The sequence below is a fragment of the Stylophora pistillata genome, chromosome 4 (genome assembly GCF_964205215.1).
Source record: "Stylophora pistillata chromosome 4, jaStyPist1.2, whole genome shotgun sequence".
In the NCBI taxonomy this organism is placed as follows: domain Eukaryota; kingdom Metazoa; phylum Cnidaria; class Anthozoa; order Scleractinia; family Pocilloporidae; genus Stylophora; species Stylophora pistillata.
Window position 1 is genome coordinate 28,494,428 of NC_142522.1, and position 19,623 is coordinate 28,514,050.

Genomic DNA, 19,623 nt, shown 5'->3' on the forward strand with positions numbered 1-19,623 from the left:
AAACATCAGGGAACATGGCCAAAAAGTGAATATATGAATAGAAACGCGGAGATTGATGACCAGTTTTAAGATCCTCCAACATTAATTGTGAACCGGTACACTAGGTCAGCGGTACCGGTACACTAGGACAGAACCACAAGAAGCCTACAGAAAACGAATTACACGAGAATCGTCGAATAATCAAACGCTGTCGCTGTCGCTCTCAAGGGCGCTGTTATTATGTTCATGGCCCGGCATTAACATGAACAGCTTGAATCAATCCCCGACATTGGGTTCTGTCCTGGTGTACCGGTTCACAAGGGAATTACCATTGTTCTTTCTTTGTTTAGGAGTTATCGGTTGGCTATTGTGTATTGTTTGGTCTTTTGTATTGGCTCTTGTGAACCGATACACGAGGACAGAACCCGACATAGGCAATCCAGGAAACTATGGAGGAATCTCGTCAAAACAGTACAAAAGATGACCGAAAGTTCAATTTTCTAACTCTGATTAGAAGGCATTTCGCTTCGCATTTACACATGATTTGTGATTCGCGTTCACAAAACAGCAATTACAAAATGAAGTTAATAACTGTCCACGGCTTTTATCTGAACTTCCAACAGTTTTCATCTGAGAAATTTCCAGTCCGCGCTTTTTTTATATCATTTTAGATAAAAACTGTTTAATACATTTCTTGAATAAGCTTTAATATAAAAGTGCATCCCTTTAGCATCTTGCTTTGGTGTGTAGACGCAATTCACGATCAAATTTTAATATCTTGTTCTAATCTCTGAGCAGTACATATGAAATACCAGTAAACAAATTACTTCATGGTTAGTTCGCTCGTATTGTATTTACTCTTTGTAAACAAGGGAACTCGCACGTTAGTTTTATTCTTCACAACTCGTGATCGCACGCTCTTACTTACCATAAAGTTATCTACATGCCGGTATGCACTTTTGCCAGTGGTAAAATTGATGAACCTTGTACAAACAATTACTTTGTTAAAAAAATTGCATGTTCAGGGCCCAATACGTAAATAATTTTGCAATGAAGGTTTATTATGAAACTTTGTATTCCTCCATTTATCTACATATTCATTGAGGTTCATTCGTTAAAGAAAGAAATATGCCTTAGATTGTTACTATTTAACAACTATTGCCTCAAGCGCAGTCAATGTATAGATGCTATAAAGAAAGAAATATGCCTTAGATTGTTACGATTTAACAACTATTGCCTCAAGCGCAGTCAATGTATATATGTTATCCACCAGCCGAGAGGTCCGTATCGGGAAAAACTGTGCTGAAGTCTTGAGTCTCTGAACTATTCTTAATGGCTCTAAAAATTCTTGAAGTTATTTTATATTTTTGGTGATGCTATGTGTTCGTTTATGTATAGCGTTTCCATCTCGCACGGAATGCCAAGCTTCAAGAATTAGCTATTCTACGTTGCCGCGCCAATGATCTGTCAACGATTTAAACACTAAAGACAATTGTTACACTTAAAAAATTCCTTCGAGATTTAGTTTTGTCACACATCATGTACATATACGGAACAGGACGCCGTTAGATACGTGCATTTTTCATCTTGTTGAAGAAGGCAACAGTAGTAACCGAAACATCCTGAACCATATAGTTTTAGCCAGTGCCAACTTTTCAATTCTTTTTACCCAAAAAATTTAACATGTCTGGCTACAAACCTAATATTTTTATTTGAAGACCGGTCTCATTAATCTCAGTAAATCGTTATGTTGAAAGAATACTTTTCCTAGTATTTCTACCTTCTAATTTTGCCGCTCATCATACACATGTAGTTAATGAAGTCTGTGTTTTGTTTTGTTTTGTTTTTTTTGTACTCTACCTTCATTTATGTCTTGTTCCCTTCACTGTAACCGTGAATTAAATGGAGGTAAGGCCTCTAATCTTTGTTCCATGGATTCTGGTTAACATTGCATGACTCTTTGTTTATCTTAATTTTTTATCATTTTGTTTTTGTGGAGGGACTGGCATGAGATTGGTTCAAAGTGCCCTTAGTCTCATTTTCTGAGACGACGCACTTTGAAAAGTAGTGACGAAATGTTCAGAAGGGCAACAGTTAGCGCCATTATCACTTCACTAATGTGTCCATCATCTTATTAAGTTTGGCAAGCTCCTTTGTCTGACGATCAACTAATCGTTTAAGTAACTTGATGTTATCTTCAGTGGACAGGGAGCTCTCTCCTTCTCTTTCAGTCCTTCTCTCCTCATCCGCTGTGTGGTCTCTAACTGAGTTGTCTTCCTCGCATCTTTCAATGTAGCGATCCCTTAAATATTTCACCACCAGTTTCTTAATCGTTTCTTTTCGTCTCTATGGTGAAATAATAAATTGGAAAACATTCTTTATCGTGATACTCTATCGATTGAATTTGAGAGAATTTGTTGTTTTCGTATGCTACAAGCTCGCTGGATCAATTCCCTTGTTGTAACATGAAAAAGATGTCAAAGTTTTACTTCCTCAAGGTTACATGTACCTCTTTCCTGGCCGTAATCTCGTCTCTTTGAAAAAAAAAAAAATTAAGAATCAAGTCTTATTACCTGAAATGATATTTCCATTGATACAAATGATATTGCATATCAAAGAAGTTAGGCATTGGTTTTTTCATGTTTTAACACATATTTTTACTTATATTTCCTGCTTACCTCTCTTTGCGCCTGTTCTTCGTCTGGTTCCTTTTACATAAAGATAAAATGTAAGAAATGAGAATAAATTAAGGCCTCATTTCGACAATTTATTGGAAAAGGACCGGATTAAAAATTAATACTTTACTTCATTAATCTAACCTCTTATCTAAAATGAAAATTACAGTATTGTTTATGTTTTAACACATATTATTTTTGATCAAAAATAAGACACAAACAGCAGTGATAAACATATTGAACTTGCATATTTTGAGTATGACTTGACGTTTCGTATGTACTCAACATACATTTTCAAAAGTAACCGTTGAAATTTAAAACAGCTATGTATATATATAACTAAGGTGAGGAGACTGGAACCAAGATTAAGCAAAGAACTTAACACTAAACAATAACACTAAAGCAGATTAATAAAGCAACAGCCTTTCACTTCCGACGTTCACGTTGGAAGCTGGCTCAAGTTTTTGAATAAGTAAGGACTCTTGGATTTTACAATTGTAGTCTGTTTTGCCCTTCGCCAAAATATCAAAATGATCCCGCTTGATATTATGTCCAGTGGCCTTGACGTGGTCGTCGGCAATGGCTGAAGTATTGTCATTTTTAGCGAGGGCCTTAAAATGTTCGGTTTTTCTAACGTGAAGCCGTCGTTTAGTTTTACCAATGTAACAAACATTACAATCCCAGCAATTTGCTTTGACGGCTTCGTGATAGAAAAACCGAACATTTTAAGGCCCTCGTTAAAAATGACAATACTTCAGCCATTGCTGACCACGTCAAGGCCACTAGACATAATATCAAGTGGGATCATTTTGATATTTTGGCGAACGCAAAACAGACTACCATTGTAAAATCAAAGAGTCCTTACTTATTCAAGAACTTGAGCCAGCTTTCAAAGTGAACGTCGGAAGTGAAAAGCTGTTGCTTTATTAATCTGCTCTAGTGTTATTGTTTACTGTTAAGTTTTTTGCTTAATCTTGGTTCCAGTCCCCTCACCTTAGTTATATATATATATATATATACATAGCTGTTTAAATTTGAACGGTTACTTTTGAAAATGTATGTATACGAAACGTCAAGTCATAATCAAAATGTGCAAGTTCAATATGTTTATCACTGCTGTTTGTGTCTTATTTTTGATCAAATTATGATGGCCCAAGAAGAAACATATTATTTTTACTTATTTGCCCCGCTTACCTCTCTTTGCGCCTGTTCTTCGTCTGGTTCCTTTTACATAAAGATGAAATGTAGGAAATGAGGATAAATTAACGCCCCATTTTGACAGTTTATTTGAAAAAGACCGGATTAAAAATTAATGCTTTACTTTATCAATATATACATACAAATATCTAACCTCATCTGAAATGAAATTACGGTATGGTGGAGTTTGAGAGGTGAACTTTTTCCGGTCATTATTGGACAACTTAAAAACAATAAATGATCACAAGAGTTTACTGATAAGCTCTTGATGTTATTTTCCTTACTCCATTACCATGACAGCAACGGCATTTTTCTTTGAATTTCCCAACCACTTTGTCAATTGATAGAGCAATCAAATAAAAAGTGTAATAGACTATGTTTATGGGTGCCGGCATCGTGTTGCCTTTGTCAATCCATTCCAGCCACATGCGGGATCTCGAGTATTTCCACTCAATATCTGAGTTTTTCTGAAATTGAGATGTAAACAAGGTTACAAGAGGTTGAAAAGGTTCTTAAGTAGCGGCGGTGGTTTGTTTCAAGAACAACGCTGTGAGGAGTTTACTTTAATAGACTGGTTCCTCATGTCGCTCTTCCTCAGTGAGTAAACCTTCCTGCATATGGGTCAAATCTGATAGACCTGCAACAATATTAATGGTGCTTACTTTGAGTGTGTACTCACCATGATCCTCTCAAAAGAATTGTTCATCATGGCAATCAGCATGTTCAAAGCTACTATTACAGTGCAAACCACGTAAGCCATCAGGAAAAGACGACCAAATGTGGCGGTGAGAGTAAAGGCAGGGTCTTTTACATCGATTTTGTCTTCCTCTACGAGGCCAAGCAGCAACCAGAATAACGCTATAAACGCCGTTTTGTGACTGAAAAGCAAAGATGTCGATATCGATATCAACGTATTATAAATGGTTAGAAACTAAAATAAAATATTCGCTTCTTACCAAGTTAATTCTCACTTTTTTTCTCGTTTCCAAACGAAAACGTCCGAGTTTTAGTACTCTCCTTCGATGCCAATGTCCATGTTTCATAAATCTGAATTCAGATGAAAGCTTTGATTTCAAGGTGGCCTATATCTGTGTTTTGCTCCGGTTTAATCACGCACATGTATAAAAAACAACCTCAACGAGGAAATGTGACATGAAGTAACTCTAAGTTGGCACACATGCACAATGCAAACCGGTGAAATGGGTAACATTCTACGTGTGATTGGCTTTGCGATGTCAAATCACTCCACTGTTTCTCGAGCCTCTGCATTATCGGCTTAAAAGCTACTTAATGAATTTATCTCTCAGTAGTCGAGAAATTCAAGATGAATCTACCACCACTGACTCACCTCTCAGTTACTTTCGGGAAAATGCTGAAGGCATCACTGTTGTTAAGAGCCACTGACCATAAATATCGAGAATCTGCTGAAAGTTGCTAAATTTTGTAATTCGTTTTATTTTTCCTAAAGGACACATTTGATGAACCTTTTTCAAAAACAATATAAAAAAAATCAAAAAGTTCAAAATACGCCTAGATGGCTGTTGTCCCCACCTCATAAAGCTATGAAAAATTATGCAACTTCGGCAACTTCGTACGCCACAATGCGATGTAGTACCGCTTTTAAATTTTTGTGTGCTAGTAGATGTTCTTTAATCTCTTTAAAAAATATAAAGTTATTTTTCTTTTGTTACGTTTAAGTCTGAATAGTGACCGTTGAAATAAAGTACTTCGCGTCTTTTTCGCAGAGGTAAAATAGAAGTCAACTTTAGTGGCCTGTGATAAGGTCTGCCATATATATTTACAAATCATTATATACACCACCTTGACCCTTCATCCTTGTATTTTAATTCCTCTAATTCTTTTTTATATAATTTTTAAAAAAGGTTCATCAAAAGGGTCCTCTAGGAAAAATAAAATGAATTACGAAATTTTGCAACTGTCGGCGGATCACGAACTCTCGATATTTATGGTTAGGGGCTCTTAAATATAACTCGGTTCCAGAAAAACCTTAGGGAATAACTTTCTTATCTCTTCTATGTGAAACTTAATGTTCCACGTTCTTAGTGATGTACAGCTATTTGTTTACTAAAACTCTCTTACTCTGCGTAGGAATGGGATTCCTCATACTCGGTGTGGTTCCAATTTTTCCTCAGTTCAAATTGAGAGATGACGTAGTAAGAGTAGACTTTTACAACGCCATTAGCAAACGAAAAATACAGCACAAGGAAGATAAAGAGGAATCTTTGCACATCCTTGAGCATTTTGTAAAGGGAAAGCTGTAGAGGGCCAAGTACTGAATCAACTTGAAATATATGCGTCAGGTGGAAATATGCCATTACGGAAGCGCTTGCGTACAACACATCAGCTAAAACAAATGCTTCTCTTGGTTTCCATTTTCCAAAGTACCAATAGGAGAGCAGCCACACAGTCGAGGACGCCAGAAAAGTGAAGATGATCAGCGTGTCTACGACATTCCACCACTTTGACATATAAATATAAATTCCTTGTCTCCAAGCTTCGAGACATTCCTGAAGAAGTAAGCCAAGTACAAACGAAACCACCACGTAGTCTGTGAAAAAAATGTACAGTTGTTTAAGCACAACAACTTTAAGATAAATTTGTATGTGTACTTCGCTCTAGTAAATTGATACTGGAACTATGTTTTGCTGGCTAACTATTAAAGTAATTTGTAAATGTACTTTACTCTTGCAAATTGAAATTGAAAACTATGTTTTGATGCTTAACCATAGAATGGAAAGAAAATATGATTTTGAAATGTTCGGATGTAAAGAAGATATTATTCTTTACAAATAATCGGTATGTAATTATAACTTTGTTTTGGACGGTTTTTCTTTCTTTCTGTCCATCAGCTATTTAATCTTAACTTAAATCATAGGCTTAAAGTCTTAAAGGCCTTACAGCTGAGTCAATGCAAATGACAGATATCTTCAGGACAGTAGCACAGGAGACCTACCACACCATATCAGCCCAGTCACTGTGGTTCCAAACTTGCTATCGAAGGAGGTCAGGAATATCATCGAAAGAAACACCAGGTACCACATCGTGTGGTTGATGAACTTGGAATAGGGGTGTTCATAAAGCTCTCTGAATTCCCAAATCCCATCGTCTTGACAGCAACGATAAAATTTACGAACCAATCGTATCGGAATGTAAAAGACGCTTGATACTGCCACAAGCAGTAGTTGAAAGAAGAACCACACCACTTTGGTCCATCTGCTTTTATTCCGCCAGTCAGGCCATTTATAATATATAATCTCGTTAAGAACCCATTGGCATTTTGGGTTCGCCACAAACTGCGGATTGATTAGGGAAAAGAATAGAGACTTTAGGAAAAATTGTGACCCATTGATGTGGCAATCGCCAGCTCATTCTAAGTTAGCCCGTTGGCAAAGCCTTTCATTATAACATGCTTCGATTTAATTCAGCAGCTTAACCTTGGTTTAAAACCCGGTTAACATGCATTTCAGTACAGCCCAGATTTCTTGAAGAAAAAGACGGGCATATCGCCGAGATGCTAATTATAAGTTAGCAACAATAGTGTCGAGATGTCAATGTGATTTTATATCCCTAACCAGCAAAATTTCACTTTCATACTGCTTTATATTTGCATCAGGTCCTCATAACTCCATTAATCAATTAAGCTATAATCTAACCTCAAATGGAATATCAATTGACCTTACCGCCTAGATCTTGTTTCCCCCATGATGATTTTCATGAGCAGACAAATTAAATTATATGAAATTAATCAATTACAACATAATGCAAAAGTCGCCATGTATAAGGGAGTAAACCTCTGAGATAGACATTACACTTTGAGTGTACGTTTACCTTTCAGTATCCCCCGCTTCATTTTGACGTGTCTTAGATCAGCGAATTTGTGATCACTAAATACATGCTCTGCAGAATATTTATTCAAATGACTGTTTGTTTTACCCGAAAGAAAATTGAAATGTTTGCCACAGGCTTTCCGACAAAAATGAAAGAGTCTAGTTCATTTAATAGTGATATATGGTCTCAAAAGCCGAAATCACGGAACATTTTTAATGCCTCATTACTGTATTATTCATGGCAATTTCATTTAGAATTGAAAACTCGATGCTGTTGCTCGATGCATAAGTTATTTCCACGGCGAATCTGTGTATGTGATATGTTTTTTTATGCTCTCAAACGTTGTGAGCTAGCGAGTAAGTTATAGCCACCCAACCTAATACGTGTAACATGTAAAAGAAATTAATGAAATGCAAGGTTACAAACCATCTTTCTGTTTTTGTCGGCAGCAAACTTGAGAAGACTCAGGCTCTGATTAAAGTTCTTAGGTTTCTTCTCCATCAAACAGCCGTTTCCGTCGATATCCATTACCTCCCGAAGTTGCCGGAAGTTACTTCCTTCAACAACGTCAGCCGCAAATTTCTCACACTCCAATGCCCGCTTATAGTACTCGTCTCGACTGTAATGATGCTCGTACCGAGCAATTTTTTCCAGCAGGTAGGCATCATCTAAAGCAGCTTGAACGATGTCTCCAAGTTTACTTTCTCTCCTCTCCGGTTGTTGGATAGCGGTGCCCGTCAGCTGTAAATTATTTCTCCATAGCCATTCTAGGCCAATGTAGAGTGGATCAGAAAGTATCCTTATCCACTCCTGTTCTTCTTCGTGTTGAAGTTCAGTTTGCGCCGGCCTGCTTTCACGAAAAATACAAGCGTGAGTATCGCGTTCGCTTGCAGATCGGATTTGGCCGCGTAACTTCTCCCAAAAGTATTTGATCAGTCCTTTCTCTTTCAGCCTTTCGTGTTCTGCGACAGTTTCACAAGTTTTGTTTAACTTTTCTAGCGTTTTGAGATCCGACTCTTTGGCCCTTGCTATTAGTTTCCAAACTGTGACGGCATCCTCGTTTTCAAGGGCTTTCATAAGTTGTTGCTTGTAAGACACACGTGTTGGATCTTCATCTCGACTATCCCTTCGCTCGTCTGAACTCGCTGGCTGTATAAATTGCTCCACGTCTTCCTTTGTGCCCCTCGAAACTGCATCAAGAAAATCTGTGCAAACATTTGAGCCGCTTTCTGTTTGGTGTTGTCCGTTTCTTTCGTTACCTTGCTCAGCCATCTCGTATGTTGTCGCATTCAGAGTTTAAAAAAATAGTGGCGAGAGGAGCGTCCTAATTGAACACAATAAGTAAAAAGCTGTTGAAAGCAAAATACCAGTGCGGTCCAAGGTCCAAAATAAAGAAAATTGGCAGTGTCAGTGATTTTCCTATAAAGGACTTGACACCGGTGAGTGGACAGAAACGGATCATTTCTCTTGATTGGTGGAAATTGTAGCTGTCGATCAAACTTGTATTTAAGAGACGAGCAGACGTTACCGGAGGGTCTCAATGGGGCGAGGGGATCACGTTGACGTCAGGTTGACGTTAAAACTTAGTTCATTTGACGATTGACGGTTAATTTTTTGGAATGTCGTTTATAAAGCGAACCAAACGCGAGAATTTGGCTGTAATTAATTTTTCATACTGACTCGTTTCTTAAGAACTGTTAATTAATAACACCATTTATTAATAAAGGATGGACGTTTTACGACACGGAAGTGTTTCCACACCGGAAGTCAGTTCTGTCGCTAACCAGTTTTACTCGCGACAAGATGTTAAAGGACATAAATTTATTTTTGTGATGTATCAAAACGGTTCCAGTATTTTGGTCATTTGATGGTTGACAGTTAACCCCATCATGAGACCCTCTTCACGGAACGTAAAAGAAAACTTCAATTCGCTTTGAACGACAATGAATGACTAATATCCAGAGATAGGAAAGTGAAGAATTTTGAAAGATATGAAGAAACTGAAAAAAGTGACGTCAGATAAAATATCACAGCACACCATGAGTAATTTCAATGCCTGCCACGAGTCGAGTATAGCTGGGTGGTTGAAAACATTTAGTCATTGTTGATGCAGATGATGATCTTGATGATTCCACTTTTAAGGAGCGGCTTAATATGAAAATGTTCAACTTCGAAATTAATAAGTTTCAAAGGAAGACATTAGGGAACTTAAGCAAACCACCTCAGCGACGGCAACGAGAACGTGGAAAAAAAAAAAAAAGATCTAATCAGCAGAGCAGTAGCTAAGCACGTGCATTTTAAAACTTAGTGCATCTTTTAGCCGTCCTTTGCAAAACAACAACGTGAAATCACCAAAATTTGCGTCGTCTTCGAACCAAATCCGCGACGGCAAAATATTTTAATTTCCATTGGGAACTCAACACCACTTTTATACGTCATGTTAAGGTTGAGTTGTGACGCCGTGCGAGATGGTGAACAGCCATTTTCGAAATTCTCATTAAAAATAGAAATTCATTTTTTGATGGACGTCTTCCTTAACACTGCCGTCCTGACCACTTAAGTAAGGTCCCTATTTAACCCCTGTTACTGATTATTGCATTGCACGAATGATTGGGGTCGGAACCTCTATTCCTTTTAAGTAAATATAGACAGCTTATTTAATCTCGTCACGAGAAACTCTCACACGGTCAAGAACACGGAACACTGATATTTCTAAAAGGGAAAATAAAGCGGCACTAGGACCTTTATCAGGACGAAATCTTTTGAAGGGACTCGTACATGGTAATTAATTCAGCTCCCTTGATTTAGAAAGTAAAAAATATCAAGGAGTTAATTAGTAAACATCTTGTTGTTCTTAGAGAGTAATGTCCCACACGACCTTTGGTTCATCATGGAGTGCTGAGAAGAAGAACAGAAAAAAAAACAACAACAACAACAACAACAAAGAAAACAAAATAAAGAGTTAGGGGTTTTGGGAGTAAGAAGAGTAAGAACTCACAGGCTCACCGTTCTGGACGGAATATATTTAACAAATGGTAAACATCACAGCGTACACTATTGAGTTATGGATGCACGCGGGAGGTTGCTAAGCACGAAAGAAGCGTAAGAGTCGCGTAAGAGAGAGAAGAGAGAAGCGTAAGAGAGCGACTCTAGCTTCTTGAGTACTTAGCAAACCTCTCAAGTGCATCCATAACTCAATAGTGTACGCTGTGGTGTTTACCATTTGTTTTATAACATAACATTGATACATTGTAGCTAAAGAGTTCCCTTTTATTTAACAAATCTTACGTGACCAGAAAAAACAAGCGCGCGCGGAAAAATAGTCTTTGCATTTGCTCACGTCAGCAGCGTACACCCATGGGCATATGGGGGACGCTAAATTGACCAATCAGAGCGCGCGCTTTACTTTGGTTATGTTATAATGAGTTTTGTCTTGAAAGTAATAACTCAAGTCAGCACTCAAAGTTGAATTTAGTTGAATCTAATAAAATTTATTTGTGTTTCAATATCATCTACTTTCTCTGGCTTTGTGGCCAGCAATTGCAATTTACCCTTACATGGTTAACTAATTCCAGAAATTAAGAACTGTTTGTTAATAATCGGATCGCTCCTTCTTAGTCCTTCTCAAATAAGCTCTTTAAGAGAAAAAATGTCAAGGGACACAAAGTGTATCCTGATACTGAGCGTTGCTCAACCAAAAGGAGTATAACTAAAATACAAATGATTGGAATGAACGTATTTGCAAATACATTAACTTTTTTATCTCATTTTATTTTGTTCATTTTTCGATGTTTTTGAGGGAGACCAAAATCGAAACAAAAACGCTAAATTTTTGGATGAGTTCGCCTTTCACGCAGTTTAAGTTATTCTGTAAGTGCTGGGAACGATATCTTTGAAGCTATCACCAGCTGTCTAAATGGTTTTGACAAGCCTGTATGAATAACGAAATAATTTGGATATATCAACAAAGTTTAAGTGGTAAATTGCCCCCCGTAACGATTCCAAAAGCTGACGTTTCGAGCGTTAGCCCATCGTCGGAGCGTATAGAGGAATTGTGCGTTGTGTGTGCTTTTAATGGTAGAGAACGGAGCTACGTTATTGGTGGGAACATGGCAACGAGAAAAACAAGAATAAATTAGTGGAATGAAAAGCGTTCGTTGATCCCTTTGGGATTTAGACTGCCGGTTTGAAAGATGAGCTTTTGTTCAAGATGTTTACGGCTTTCCGTGGTACCTAAGTGTAAGGAAAGACCGCAGATTGCCATATGTTGCTTAGAATGATTAAGTAAATTAAAATGTCTAGCGACTGGTTTCGATGTGTCCTTGTCATTCCTTTCCACGTCTCTAAGGTGTTCTCTTTAATTTCCTTGGCCAAAACAAACTTCTTTTCACCATGGATATTACTTATACGTCTCTTTACACTGTCATTCCTAATGGCGAAGGCCTTCTGGCCCTTAAACATTTTTTTGATCAACGTACTGATAAGGAACCTAAATCTGAAACACTACTACGCTTAGCCGAACTAGTGCTCACAATCAATTGTTTTTCATTCGGAAACAACTTCTTCAAACAAACCAATGGCGTAGCCATGGGCACCAAAATGGGACCTGGCTATGCCAATCCTTTTGTAGGTTTTGTCGAACATCAATTTTTCAGCCAATACAACGGGTCCAAACCTGAACTCTACGGTCGCTACATCGACGACTGTATCGGCGCTACCTCCTCTACCAGAGCTCGAGAGGAGCTCACTCAATTCATAACCGCAGTCAATTCTTTTCACCCGGCTCTGAAATATACCTGGGAAATTTCTGACAATTCTTTATCCTTTTTAGACATCAAAGTTTCAAATGAAGGTAACGGTTTATGCACTAGTGTGTATTACAAACCTACAGACTCGCATAATTACTTGTTATATTCGTCTTCGCATCCATCTCAGGTTTAGAACTCTATTCCTTTTTCTCAGTTTCTAAGACTTCGTCGTTTATGCAGTGATGACTCTGATTTCCACCACAAATCAGAGTCAATGTGCCAGTTTTTCGATAAACGTGGTTACCCTGTTTCTGTAGTTCAAGCGGGTTACCACCGCGCCCAACTTATTGATCGACATTCAGCACTACAAACGTCGCATAAGGAAGATTCCGACCGCAATCCATTCACTCTCACGTTTCACCCTCACAACCACTCAGTTAAATCCATCATTCTTAAAAACTTTAAATTACTTCAAAATGATTCAGAGACAAGCACTATCTTTTCGCAGCCTCCGCTCATTTCATTCAAACGCGACAAAAACATAGGCAATTTTTTGGTCAGAACTTCTTTTCAGACTAATGACCAATCAGGCACTTTTAAATGCGCTCGTGCACGATGCAAAACGTGTCCTTTCATTCACAACACTGATAAAATATCGGGACCTAAACGATCCATTTAGATCACCGATCACTTCACGTGCACCTCCGCTAATGTAATCTATTGCATAACTTGCAGTTATTGCAAAAAGATATACATCGGCGAAACAGGCAGAAGACTAGGTGACCGATTCCGAGAACACCTTCGAGACGTGGAAAGGAATGACAAGGACACATCGAAACCAGTCGCTAGACATTTTAATTTACCTAGTCATTCTAAGCAACATATGGCAATCTGCGGTCTTTCCTTGCACTTAGGTGACACGGAAAGCCGTAAAAATCTTGAACAAAAGCTCATCTTTCAAACCGGCAGTCTAAATCCCACAGGGATCAACGAACGCTTTTCATTCCACTAATTTATTGTTGTTTTTCTCGTTGCCATGTTCCCACCAATAACGTAGCTCCATTCTCTACCTTTAAAAGCACACACAACCCACAATTCCTCTATTCGCTCCGACGATGGGCTAACGCTCGAAACGTCAACTTTTGGAATCGTTGTGGTGGCCAATTTACCACTTAAACTTTGTTGATATATCCAAATTATTTCGTTACTCCCACCGAAGCAGCCCCAAACAGTTTCTTTTGAAACTATCAGCCTTTATTCATCTGTATGAATAACCATTGCTTGTTTCAGCCTATGCCATCGTTTGCCTTAGTTGCTAAATCTTTGACTGGAGGCTCTATAAAATAGAATGATTTTCACAATAAGGCAATCCTGCGATCTGATTGGTTCTAACAGCGGCCAGTATTATCCCATCCTGTCCGCTCTCAGTGGTTGGTCTCCGGTGGGTGTTGAGTCTCACTTCGTTAAGCCAAATAAAACAAATTAAAATGTTATTCACCAGCCTCGATCGGTCCGTATTGAGAAAATCTGTGCCTCTCTCTTGAGTACCGCCCTTAGCCGTGGTATCCAACACCTCGGGTGCTGTTTTTCCAAGTACGAACCTCCCGGCCGGTGAATAAATTCTATTTATTTTAGAATTTTAAAAATATTGTGATAAAACTTTGTAATTACTTGCAGTTTGGGAAGTAATTTCCCCAGTTAGTAAAATACCGAAAATTTAGCGACGGAAAAAATCTGATATCATTCTATCGTGCTATGATATTCTTACAAGGTATAAGAGAATATTTGGTAAAAGAAAATGGCTAACAACTTTACAGCAAATATCTGATTCCTATTCTGTTTGTGATCTATCAGTCCATATCATTGTAACTGCTGCCCAGAAACTAACATGTGAGGCTCTTGATCTCTGTTGACACCAAACACAAACTTTAATTTTCCTTACGGTTGAAAATTAGTATTTTACAATACAGTCATAAGATCTAAAACTGGAAAAGGTTTTCAAATCATCAAATATTCTCGCCAGCGCGCGGTCTTTTTCATACAATATTTGAAAACTGGGGGTATCTCTTTAGAATATTACCAAGTTGAATTCCTCAGATGCGTGACGTGACTGAATTTGTTCCAATGTGATGAAAGTGTGCCTTTGAAAGTTATTTCAAGTTCTATTTTCACAGAATAGGAGACAGACTTGCATGCAAATAGAGTTGTTCTGAAAAGTTAGTAACAACCGTTTTTCAGTTGACGGTTACTGTTTGTAAACGTTCCGTTTCATTCCACGTACAGCGAAAGTTTTTTGAAGGAAAGAAAACAACAAACTCTCCACTTGGAGGGTGTGAAGAAAAAATAGCAAGAAACTTGAGAAAATCCTTGATCATTTTCTAAAGAGACAGCTGCAAAGGACCCAACACTGAATTGACTTGTGGGATCGATGTGTGCTAAGTGGAAGTAAGCCAATATAGCGGCCGTGGCGTAAATGGAATCAGCTACGATAAACGCAGCCTCTCTTGGTTTCCACTCTCCATAGAATTCCCACGCACCAAACGAAATTATATAGGCCAGCAGGAATGTTAAAACGATCGATGCGTCTACAACGTTCCACCATTTTGAAAAGTAAATTGAAGGACCTTGCCTGTAGACCTCTATGGCTTCTTGAAACAAAAGGCCTTGAACAAAATACATAACGCGCAATTCTGTGAATGCAATCGAGCAAATCAATTCAATAATTTCTTGACATACTTAATTTATCCAATCTTGTATTGGAACTGACATAACTGAAACTTGTACAGGAACACATACCCACTGAACAGTAACCTAGAATTTGGTTATATCAACCAAGTTGAAATTGTAAATTTGCCACCGTAACGGGTAAAAAAGCTGACGTTTCGAGCGTTAGCCCTTCGTCAGAGTGAATGGAGGAATTATGGGTTGTATGTGGGTTTAAATGCAGAAAGCGGAGCTACGCCATTGGTGGGAACATGGCGACGAGAAAAACACGAATTGTTTAGTGGAATGAAAAACGTTCGTTGATACCTGTGGGATTAAGAGTGCCGCTTTGAAAGATAAACTTTTGTTCAAGAGTTTTGCTGCTTTCCGTGTTGCCTAAATATAAGAAAAGACCGCAGATTGCCATATGTTGTTTAGAATGATCTAAACAACATATGGGTAAGAGGTGTAGGGGAAGAGACACATTTATAGGCTGTCAGAAGTCATCACTCGTGCATCAGTAAACAAAATGACTCACCAGATATCAAGCCTGTCCTATTTTCGTCAAATCTAGTTATAAATGTGGACCAGAAGACCAAGATGAGAAAAAATAAAGTAGGACACGGTTTGATTGATGAACTTGGAGTAGAGAGGCTCCAAAAGCTCCCTAAATTTCCAGCATCTCCCTTTTTCATCTAACTTACAGCAGTAACAGCCTCTCAGTATGAGGTGCATAGTGGAGTAGACGAAAACAGCAAAAAATATGCTGAAAATATAGCGAAAGAAGAACCGTCCGTAGGGCCTTCAGGGTCGGCCCTGTATCCTGCCACATGGGGGGCCACTCACGGTAAATGACCTCGTCGAGAATGAGCTGACATTTGGGGCTCGTTGCAAACTGGGAATAGAGGGAACCATTATTCGTGAATGCAAATATCTGCACATCACTTAAACACTGACACTTTTCGTAGAGCACTCGTATAATCCAGGCAATAATAGTAATAACAAAAATAATAATAATAGTTTATTACTTATTAGGCGCAATATGAATATGATCAAATGCGCCTTAACAACACTTTCGGGGGACTTTTACCCGGACTGCATCAAGCAGCTAACATAATCGAAGGAAACGAAGGAAATTAACTAATTAATTGGTGCAAAAAGACGGGACATACGGTTTATTAGTCTTTATCCTAGAAGACTAGAATGTCTGATTATAGCGCATCTATACCTGCGCCAGTGTTTACATGTTGCTTCCTAAGCATAGAAAGTTATGTTGGAAAGGGATCATTCTCGTTGAAAATGTACTCAGTCCCGGTCATTCTCATGTTAAATTGTATGATAGTCAAAACTTTCGGACTTGGCAAAATTTCAACTTGGCTAACGTGACGGATACTATCGATTTCAACAATCCAAGCCGATATATAAAGCTTAAATTCTAAGATGATGGAGATTATGCTTTGGCCTTTATGATATTTGGAGCTGACATGTACTTTAGAAATTAAATTTTCATTGGAAACTCAATTTTTATCGCACACAACGAGCGCGCCTGTTTTCAAGCTATGTTGGCCTGACGGTCAAATTTCTATGAATTCGTGACAGATTAACATTTCTCAAAATGAAAACAAAGGCTCTTATCATCTTACATCTAACCTCAACCGAAGATAAAGGAAGGACGCTACTAAATCCTGCTTTAAAGCTTACATGTACAGTTCTCACCTTTTGCGTTGTTTATCAGCGGCCATCTTGAGAAGACTCAGACTCTCATTGCAATTATTGTGATTTCTATTCAGCAAGGAGCCGACTCCCTTAATTTCCATAATTTTATGAAGTTTTCCTGAATCAGAGGCACTTATTTGCTCTACGATGTCAGTGGAAAATTCCTCACATTCCATTGCTCTCTTCCTATACTCATCCCGGTCGTGGTGACGTTTCTTTTAAAGAAATTTTTTCCAAGAGGTAGTCATCTTGTAGGGCAGCCCTAATGATATCGGTGGTCTCCGTTTCATTCTCAGCCGATGACTGTTTGCGTAGCCATTCGAGACTGATGTACAAAGAGTTGGTCAGAATGTTGATCCAAGCTTTCTCCTGGACATTTTCGCCTCCCGTTTCCGTCTCTTTGCCTTTATCATTGTAATGAAAAGGGAGAATCAAGCTCTACAAGCCCCTAAGGATCGTAAACAGTCCCTCATCTTCTTTCCTTTTCACTCTTTTCGCAACCTGTAAGGCAGCAAGTGTCTTGATTTCTTTTCTTGCTTCTGTAGTATCTTTCGCTGTTGTCGTAATTTCGCTTTCCTCTACATCAGCTATGAGTCGCCAGACCGCAACGACATCACTCTTCCGGAGAGCGTCTTCGAGTTTCGTTGCAAGATTTTGTTGTGAATCGGCCCCTCTCTGTTTCGCCTCAGTTCCCTCCGTTCCAATCACACTTAATAAGAATTTATGTACTTCCTCGTTTTTTTTTTCCTGCATCTTTTCTAAAAATTCACTGAAATTGTCCCGGGTATTTTTTCCTAAGGTTTTTGTCTGGGCCATCATTTGTTGTTTGCCCGCATTCGAGAAACGATATACTTACCTCAGAATAGTAGCAGCTTTTTCTTTCTCGAAAGGAGTCAACGGGCACATTTCACATGCCTTACATGCTATTATGCGCTTATTGGCTGAAAAAATGTTACAAACTGCCCTTTTTTAGTTATATTGTGCGCGTTATTCAAACATCATCCATAGTAGGAAACGAATCTTCAACTCAGTATAACGCTTGCTATCCGAAGTACCCTGTCGGTATCAGCCTTGCAAAAACAGAGAGCCTATGGTTGGGTTTCAGGTGACGTCACAAGCTTTGCTGAAGTTAGTGTCCGCCATGTTGGTGTCCCTCGGGTGTCAAATTTATGAATAATCAGTCGATTTCTATAGTGAAGCCCTCTCTCTTATCGCCATATTATTTCGCCAACTACATGAATATCCAGACAGCAAAAAGCGATAAAAGTATCCGGCATTCATCTTAAGGTATCCCAGTGCTCTCTGAGTAGGCCGAAAGCTTAGAGAGTTGGAAGGAAAGATGTTTGCAAAAGATCTCGGTCATTGGGGTTGACCCTGCAAGCATACCAGCCGAGAAGTTCAGTCCAAAATGCTTGCCTCCTGTGGAAGCGTCGGACTTGCTGAGTTACCTCGTTCTTGAGACCAGCTTCTACACCAAGAAGCAGTTCAAGGTGTTCAAGAGTCTAGAGGCGTTTAATCAAGTGGTGTCGGGATTTGTAACCTAACTATGGTTGTAGGCAAAGTAATCGCCGGCAAGTATGTTGTGAGAGCACGAGTTTGGCATTCACAGCATATGAATGATCCTTTAGTGAACATTTGGGTCATTTCCGAAAACGATGGGACTATTTTGTCAGCCCATTGCTTGGGATGCAAAGCTGGACTGGCTGAGTCATGCTCACATATCGCAAGTGTTTTATTTACGTTTGAGGCAACTACTAGAATTCATGGCAAGCTCGCTGGGTGTCACGAAAACTCAGACACCGAAAACTCAGGTCCCTCGAAGTGTTCTCCAGGCTTTCGAAGTGCTTCGTAATTCGATAGTGCATAGCATAAAGCATGAACCAATTTTTTTTATAATATAACCGTGGAACAATGCAACAAATCCGACGCGAAAGACGGATAACAATATCAAGAGTGATTCTTCAGTGAAGCGAATCGTGACGGCGCTGATGCCGAGTCTTCTTTCGCGTTGTTTTACTCTTTCTGCCTCATTTAAGAACTCTAGCCCAAGGGTCGCAAAACTGTCTTCGTTTTGGGACTGGTGGGCCGAGTCTCTGTTTGTATCCATTATTATCGCGAAATATTTAAGAATTTTAACAGAGCGACAACAAGGATCTGTGCAACGAAGTACAAAAAGGTAAACAAACGTCCCTTTCGGCTCGTCAAAATCACGCCACATTTTAATACTTTGATGTTGGAGCAAGCGCATTTGATCCCGTTAACTGTGAATGAAAAGTTCAAAATTAACGGGAAAAATGGAGGTAAATCTAAGCTAAATGAAGTCTTGTGTCACTCTAAAATGTTTTAATACTCAACCATCGGACGATTTTGCGAAACGTGCAACTTGCGGCCTTGCTTTTGCTGCTTCAGTTGGATCAAGACCCAAAAGGTCAAAATACACGCGGGATTACCAGGAGTGATCATGAGTCGAGTTTATCTCTTGAATTTTCGAGGAGTCTGAGTTTTCGGGGTCTGAGGTCTGAGGTCTGAGTTTTCGGGGTGTGAGTTTTCGTGACACCCCAAGCTTACTTGCACTCAGGTAAAATGCTCATGGATTTTGCCGACATAGGTCAATGAAGTGCCGTATGCGAGGGCTAAAGACATCGATTTCTCATCGGCTGAGAAGCTCAAAGAAAAGCTCCACCAAAAAATCGAGGATCTACAACAGCCGCAAGCCTCGAACCATACAACAACTTCTAGTTCCTCCTGTTCTTCCC

The 19,623-nt window shown here is 38.9% G+C and overlaps 1 protein-coding gene and 1 pseudogene across 5 annotated transcripts; both read right to left on the bottom strand.

Moving 5' to 3' along the window:
* Positions 1 to 735: 735 nt before the first annotated feature.
* On the bottom strand, positions 736 to 9,100 carry LOC111329297 (short transient receptor potential channel 4). 4 transcript variants are annotated; one of them, XM_088758961.1, is made up of 9 exons: positions 8,127 to 9,100; positions 6,826 to 7,165; positions 5,952 to 6,420; positions 4,531 to 4,729; positions 4,144 to 4,318; positions 3,849 to 3,878; positions 2,658 to 2,687; positions 2,489 to 2,513; positions 2,088 to 2,325 (listed from the first exon to the last, which is right to left on the bottom strand). In XM_088758961.1, the coding sequence occupies exons 1-9, from the start codon at positions 8,970 to 8,972 to the stop codon at positions 2,292 to 2,294; spliced, it is 2,148 nt and encodes a 715-aa protein (XP_088615087.1). In that variant the 5' UTR covers positions 8,973 to 9,100; the 3' UTR covers positions 2,088 to 2,291. The 4 variants fall into 4 exon arrangements, with proteins under 4 accessions (XP_022789682.2, XP_088615087.1, XP_088615088.1 ...); XM_088758962.1 differs by having other exon boundaries at positions 4,136 to 4,318; XM_022933947.2 differs by lacking the exon at positions 2,489 to 2,513 and having other exon boundaries at positions 736 to 2,325; positions 4,136 to 4,318; positions 8,127 to 9,099.
* Positions 9,101 to 13,445: 4,345 nt separating this feature from the next.
* LOC111328898 (uncharacterized) lies at positions 13,446 to 17,953 on the bottom strand (annotated as a pseudogene). Its single transcript, XR_016000771.1, has 2 exons — positions 16,868 to 17,953; positions 13,446 to 16,046 (listed from the first exon to the last, which is right to left on the bottom strand). The product of XR_016000771.1 is annotated as an uncharacterized LOC111328898 (transcript).
* Positions 17,954 to 19,623: the final 1,670 nt, after the last annotated feature.

Coding starts and splice junctions, on each gene's coding strand:
- LOC111329297 (XM_022933947.2), bottom strand. CDS start 8,972: ATGGCTGAGCAAGGTAACGAAAGAAACGGACAACACCAAACAGAAAGC. Junction 4,730..5,951: donor GAATCCCATTCCTACGCAGA/GTAAGAGAGTTT, acceptor TTTGCTTTTCAG/TCACAAAACGGCGTTTATAG. Junction 3,879..4,135: donor GTTGCTGTCATGGTAATGGA/GTAAGGAAAATA, acceptor TTTATGTAAAAG/GAACCAGACGAAGAACAGGC.